This window comes from Apteryx rowi, unplaced genomic scaffold, assembly GCF_003343035.1.
Source record: "Apteryx rowi isolate R43461 unplaced genomic scaffold, aptRow1 scaffold_1050, whole genome shotgun sequence".
Taxonomy (NCBI): domain Eukaryota; kingdom Metazoa; phylum Chordata; class Aves; order Apterygiformes; family Apterygidae; genus Apteryx; species Apteryx rowi.
Window position 1 is genome coordinate 101,968 of NW_020447254.1, and position 6,840 is coordinate 108,807.

Consider the following 6,840-nt stretch of genomic DNA (forward strand, 5'->3'; position numbering starts at 1 on the left):
GCGCCCCGGCCCGCCCGCTGCCCTCCGCCGGGGTCCTGCGCGGCTTCTGCGGCCGGCCCTCCCCGCTGCCCCTGGCTGCGCTCCCCGTGCGCGGCGCCGAGCTGCCCGGGCAAGCAGCTGTGCCGCTCTGTGGGGTAGCCCAGGTCCATAGAGCTGTGCTGGGGAAAGCGAGGGGCTTGTGGGCAGGTAAACCTGGCTGGGGAAGGCAAAGAGTTTCCCTTACCCGGGTAGCAAGTCCTCTCTGTGGCTGCTCTTCTATCAGTTTGAGCATCTTATTGCATTTAAGGCCGGGCTTCTTCCTAATTGACTTATGTCTTAGCTATACAGGGAAGGTTTTCCAGTATGTATCCACTGTGATATCCACTTGGGGGTTGACCTGCTGGAGAGCAGCTCTGCGGAGAAGGACCTGGGAGTCCTGGTGGACAACAAGTTGACCACGAGGCAGCAATGTGCCCTTGTGGCCAAGAAGGCCAATGGTATCCTGGGGTGCATTAGACAGAGCATTGCCAGCAGGTGGAGGGAGGTGATCCTCCCCCTCTACTCAGCCCTGGTGAGGCCACACCTGGAGTACTGTGTCCAGTTTTGGGCTCCCCAGTACAAGAGAGACATGGCACTACTGCAGAGAGTCCAGCAGAGGGCTACAAAGATGATTAGAGGACTGGAGCATCTCCCCTATGAGGAAAGGTTGAGAGAGCTGGGCCTGTTTAGCCTGGGGAAGAGAAGACTGAGAGAGGATCTTATACAAATATCTAAAGGCAGGGTGTCAAGAGGATGGGGCCAGATTCAGTGGTCAGTGGTGTCCAGCGACAGCACAAGAGGCAACAGGCACAAACTGAAACACAGACAGTTCCATCTGAACATGAGGAAAAACTTCTTCATTGTGAGGGTGACAGAGCACTGGAACAGGTTGCCCAGAGAGGTTGTGGAGTCTCCTTCTCTGGAAATATTCAAAACCCGCCTGGACGCGATCCTGTACAATGTGCTCTAGGTGACCCTGCTTGAGTGAGAGGGTTGGACTAGATGATCTCCAGAGGTCCCTTCCAACCTTAGCCATTCTGTGATTCTGTGACTTTGAAGTGCTCATTGTAAATATATACTTTGGGGAAGATGGGGCTGCACTCAGGTCTCTAGAGTGGGGCTAAGAGCAAAATCATTCCTAGACTTGAGTGAGAGGACAGTTGCTAAACAGGCACCATGTGCTAAGTGAAGTGCTGGGCAGCTCACCTTGTCTCCTGCTGCTTCCAGGCTGTCCAGCTGTCTGCAAGTCCCATGTTGTATCTGCCAGCTCTTGGATGCCCCAGGACCCCTTGGACAGCACCAGGAACATCTGAATCCTGCCTGCAGTGTCCATGGGGACTGGAGCCCTGGAGTCTCCGTCCAGGGAGATGCCCATAGAGGTACCTGTGTGAGGGAGGCAGGGGAGAGATGCTGGAGGTAGCTATCAAGCAGTGGGGCTAAAGAGATGCTGATTCCTCTCTGGGCTGGAGTCATAAAACCCCTGAGTCTTCACTAGAGGTGACAAAAGTTGACAAAAAGTGTTGTCACAAAAGTGACAAAAGAGGTGACAGGAGTTGACAAAATTTGTGCTGGAAGCAGTAAGGAGCTGCTTTAACAAGGCACATAAAAACAAGCAACCAGAGCAAGAGCAGATACTTGTGTGTGTTCCTAAACTATGATGCTGGAACCAGGGGGCCACAGTTCACATGCGGATGTGGCTGTGAAAGGTGTCAGAGACAAAAATGGAAAGGCATCAAAGAGGGGGCATGCCAGGCTTCCTAGTTCCTGGGATGACAAGACATTCCTGGAGCCCACTGGCTCCAGACCTGTGCTTAGCCCTGTACTGCCCAGGGCACCTGCATCCCAGTGTTAACACTGAAGAATCCTTCTAGGATGGTGCCTACAACTTATTCAAGGGAACAGACTGTCGGGAGAGAGCCAGAGAAATCCACATCAGTGTTGAATGGCCTCGAGGGGGGACTGCAGGAAAGGAGGAAGCTTGTCAGCAAAAAACTGCAAGTGGTGGCTGCAATGGGGAAAGGCTGGCCATGGTGGCCTGGGGACTGTGCTGAGAGCACCAACTGCTCTGAAAGAGCCTCAGGGCCCCCCGGCACCTGGCATGGCCCAAGAACAAAGGAGGAGAGGTGGCTAGAAGTGATGGACATCCTTCAGGGAGACATGTTAAAAAAAGAAAAAAAAAAGGGGGGAACACTTTCTGAGAAATGGATAACAGGGTACCTTTAACAAAGATCTAACATGAGCAAGGTGCTAGAAGGTGACATCAGCATGGAGGAGCAAGGAACTGGGTTTGTCAAGTTGGAAAACAAACAAATGAACATGTAGAGTCAGTCCGAGTAACCATTTGCAAAAAATACGGACTGCAAGGGATGGAGCTAAGCAATGGTGACAATGTCCTCTGGGGTGTGAATTAGGCCTCTGCGAAAATGGCATCTCTTGAACAACATTCATTTTAAACATAGTCACATATGGCATTGTGTACCTGAAAGCCAGCCTGTGGGACAGAGCTGCTATTTCAGCTAGCAGCAGCTTGGAGGAGGAGTGAAAGGGCCATCACGGCAAACCGAGCAATGATGGGCGCTCAGCGCAGAGCTGTGGCAGCAGCAGTTCCTGAGCATCCGGAGGCATCCAAGGGAAGGTAGGAGCCAGTAATGCATGCAGTTCAGAAAGCCCTGACTCAAAAAGGGTTTTGAAAACTGAGGCTTCTGGCATTGCATGTGAAGCACGTGCACCCCGGATGTCCTGCAGCCAGAGAAGGCGCCATCCCACCTCCTGGGAGCATGAGGTACCCAGAGCAGTGGAGCAGGGACTGGCAGTCCAAGGAACAGCAGTGATGTGGCACTGTCCCTGGGGCCAGGAGGCCAAGGCGGGATGTAGGGACATCCCAGGAGAAAGGCTGATTGTGCCATAGCCACTGGGTGTCAGTGCAACCCTGTGCAGCCTGCCCAGGACAAAGCCACCCTGGGCACTTGTCATGGGGCAGGCTGGCAAGCATCTGCCTGTCCCACCCAGGCCCAAGGGCCAGAATCTCCCCCAGATGACCCCCCCATGTACCCCTCAGCCCCAGACATGGTCAGAACACCCGCAGCATCATTGGGGTGGGCTCATCTCGGCACTGTGTCACCCAGGGCATGGCCAAATACGCCCCTGCTGGGCCTGGGAGCCTGAGAACAGGACCATCTCACAGCTCACCTCTGCGGTCACAGGAGAGAAAATGGGGTTTTGCTGTGATGTGATGAAAGATGCTCTCACAGCCAAAACAAGGGCAGTTTGAGAGGGACACCTGTGTTGAAAATAAATGCTCTGCTCCAGAGCACCTGCCATGACTTGTTGGATCTGAACTTTGTCCAGGAGCAAAGCCTAAGGTGCCGCACGGCTCATGCAGGTGTCCAGGGAAGAGCGCTGGCCAAAAGGGATCAGATGCCCCATGTGGGCTTGACCTACACAGAGGAACACTGTGGTGCCTCGTCTGCCAGGGACAAAGTCCCCAGTGGTTATGAGGTCTCTCAACAGTGCTGAAGGTGCTGGAAAGGAGCTGGTGGGCAGGGTCCATTTGGATAGCAGTGATGCACAGAAAAGGAGAAGGAGTTTCCTGGAGGCATAATTTAAGCTGGTTGCTAGGAGGCTAAAGAGCAGGGCTCCTTGGCTGCTCTCCCCAACATGCTCCAAGATCATATCCAGGGTAAAGCAAATCTCAGATGGTCCTTAGCCCACAGAAAGCTCTCAACTTAGGAGCTGGTAGGGAAGCAGCTGGATTAAATGACGACTGTACGAGGCCCTGTTTAAGCCAAAACATAACCAGGTTCTGGCACTTATAATGAAAAAAATGTAGAAGAATTTTGACCCCAAAGACAGGGAAAGCCACTGTGTAGAAGAGCACGGTTCCAGGCAGCTCATCCTCTGGGCGCAAGGTTGGTATAATAGGAAGGCAGAAGAAAAAGAGTAGTCTGAGTAGCCAAATCCCCAAATAAACAAGGCACATTGAAAGACTGAGAACAAATGCATAAATTCATCTGCAGAAAAGCCAAAAGGCTGAAATAAACAAGCGAGCTGGAATAAGGAGAGAGGTACTCAAAGGGAACAGGTTGTAGGGAGAGAGCCAAAGGAATCCATCTCAATCATGTTAGACATTCTTGAGGAGAACTGCAGGAAAAGAGGTCTTGTCAGCAAGAACCTGCAAGTGGTGGCCAGAGCTAAAAGGCTGCTTGTGGCCTGAGGACCATACGGAGTGCTTCAGCAGGTCCAAAAAAGCATCGCAGCCCCCAGAGCCTGGCACAGCTACAGAGCGGGGGGAGAGGTGAGTGGAAGCGATGGGCATCCTCCAGAAAGGCGGGAGAGAAGCTGCCCTGCCAGGCCAGAGTAGGTGGCCTGGAAGAACAGCACCACTGCCAGCATTCACGGCTGCCTGAAGTGCTATGGTCAGGGGCTGTTGCTTCACCATGCTTTGGTGCTCTGAGATGCTGTTGACCTCCTGAAAGTGCCAGGGCACCTGCAAAAGTCTGGAGCACTGGGTGCAATCACAGTACCACATGAATAACTGGGAATGGTAACTGAGACCAAGAGGCAAATGGTCAAAGCAAAGTGCTGGAGAGGTGCTGCCATATCTAGCAGCGTCCTCTGAAACAGTCAGCTGCTTTTAGGGACAAGGCAATGCTGATACCCAGCTGAGATCAAACTATCATGGGTGGAAATGCTGAGATAAGGCCAGGCCAGCATGACTGACATGTGACTCTATCCTGCTGCAAAACAAGGTTTTCACATTCATCTACAGAATGCTATGAAAATGCAACTCATCCCTGATCCAACTGAATTTCCACAAAAAGCTTCTGCTGAGATCCCTTAGCAAATGATGTTAAAGAACTCAGGCTGTCAAGGATGAAAGGAAAGGTCCTCTCACGCATCAATGACTGCTTAAAGAAGGGAAAATGCATTGAAGCAGCAAACAAGCTGTTTTGAGAACAAGACAGAAGCTCTACACGACTGTGCTGAGACCTGTGCTGTTCATGAGATACAGAAATGGGCTAGGAAAGGGAGCAGACAGCAAGGTGGAAAAGTTTGCTGATGGTTCACATGATTCAGCTAGTCAAACTGAAAGCTGATCTGAATAGCTGTATATTACTGAGAGACCTGGAGCTCAATGGCAGATAAAATGTAAAACTGACAAATGCAAAGTAAAAGAAAAGGTCCCAGTGACAGACCATAAATTAGACATTAGTATTCAGGAAAGTGACCCTGAAATCCTCGTGGATGAAGTTCTGAAAACATCAGCTCTGGAAGAGCTGACAAAAAGGCCATCAGAACATTAGGCCTGATGAGGAAAAGAAAAGAGAGCAAAAGAAAAGCTCCACAGTAGAAACTGAGTGTTTTATGTTGCTTTGCAAACCTGTGCTGCTCCCCCTTCTCAAACCGTGGTCCCTCCAATTGCACAAGAACCACCTCACGGTCTGCTTGGAATAGCGTTGCATCAACAGAAAACCTCGGCACGGCTGAAGATATTGAACAACACAGGTCCTGGCATGGTCCCTGTAGAAGCTGTTGGCTTCTCTCCATCGTGAGGACCAACCACTTATCCACTCTTTTTCTGGTCTCCAACTCAGTTGCTTCTCTCAGGCAGTCGCAGACAAGAGCACCGCAGCTCCTGGTTCAGCTTGTTCATCCCTGCCTCTTTCCAGGACTCCATAGCCAGCACTATCCTGCTCTGATGATTTGGTACTGTTCCAGAGCCTCTGTCAGCATCAGCTCAGTTTCAATTCTCTGCTAAGGCCCTGCTAAAGAAGAAATCAAGTTTTTTTTGCTGTAACAGCACCAAAGTAAGGCATCTGTTTAGCTACCCATAATGGCCTTGGTGCTCTCCGTGTTCTCCCTCTATACTGGCCTTGCAGAGCCTCTGATGGGTCCCTGCTCCCAGCACGTTTGAGGAAAGATTCAGCATGAGCTTTAATTCCTCTTGCATGGCCTGTTTTTAGCTTTAGCTTGCCAGGCCCATGGTTCTATTTTCTCTGTACGGACACAACTCTGGCATTTGGAAGGATGCCTCCTTGTTTCCAGGGACCTTCCTTGCCATGTTGTCCACCTGTCCTGGCTTCCACTGACCCTTCTCAAGCCCATCTCAATAGCATTTAGGCTGCAGCCTACATTGCAGCCTGGCATCCTTCATTCCTCTCCACAGCCGCCGTAAGCACTTAATTGCCTTGGCTGACCCTTTTTGGCTTCTTTTTAAACAAATCTCCTTTTAAAAATCAAGGGTGGCTGTGAGGGGTGGGTTTTTGGTCTTTGTAAACTTTGGGGGGGGGGTGGGTTTGAATGCCAGCAGCTCTTCCACAGCGAGCTTTTGAACCCGATCTCGGGGGCTGAAAAGGATACGAGCGTCGTCTCTGCCTCGTGCCGAGCCCTGCCGCCCCGCGGCCGCCATGACAGGGCCCCTCCGCAGGCAGGAGCAGCGGCTCCGAGGCCCCAGGCCCGGCCCGGCCCCCCTGCGCTCCCCGTTGCCATGGTTACTGCGCGAGCAGGCCGCGGCCCGGGGGCTACCGGCGGGAGGGGAGGGGAGCGTGCGCGCACCCCGAACGGCTGCCGGGCGCGCGCTCAACCGCGCCCCTCAACAGGCTCGCGCGGGCACAGAGGGGGGAGGGGGAAGGGCGGTGCCACCGCGCTTTAAAGGGACCGCGACCACGCCCCCCAACCTCGGGCCGCGACGCCTCTTCCATTGGCTAGTCGCTCCCCAGCCGTCACGTCTCTTTTCCCCTTCGATTGGCTATCGGGCTCTCCAGCCCCGCCTCTATCGGATCCCATTGGCTGCCTGCCAAACCCACCGGCCTCGCCCTTCCC

At 52.9% G+C, this 6,840-nt stretch overlaps 1 protein-coding gene across 5 annotated transcripts in view; it reads right to left on the minus strand.

Moving 5' to 3' along the window:
• Positions 1 to 6,629, minus strand: part of LOC112967507 (transmembrane protein 121-like) — an 11,098-nt gene extending 4,469 nt beyond the window's left edge. Inside the window, exons 1-3 of one of the 5 annotated variants that reach the window (XM_026068726.1) lie at positions 6,574 to 6,629; positions 5,399 to 5,783; positions 1,225 to 1,401 (exon numbers count right to left, since the gene is read on the minus strand). In XM_026068726.1, the coding sequence (XP_025924511.1) occupies positions 1,225 to 1,401; positions 5,399 to 5,565 (344 nt within the window). In that variant the 5' untranslated portion in view covers positions 5,566 to 5,783; positions 6,574 to 6,629. The other 4 variants (XM_026068718.1, XM_026068739.1, XM_026068734.1 and 1 more) reach the window with 4 other exon arrangements.
• Between the last annotated feature and the right edge of the window lie 211 nt (positions 6,630 to 6,840).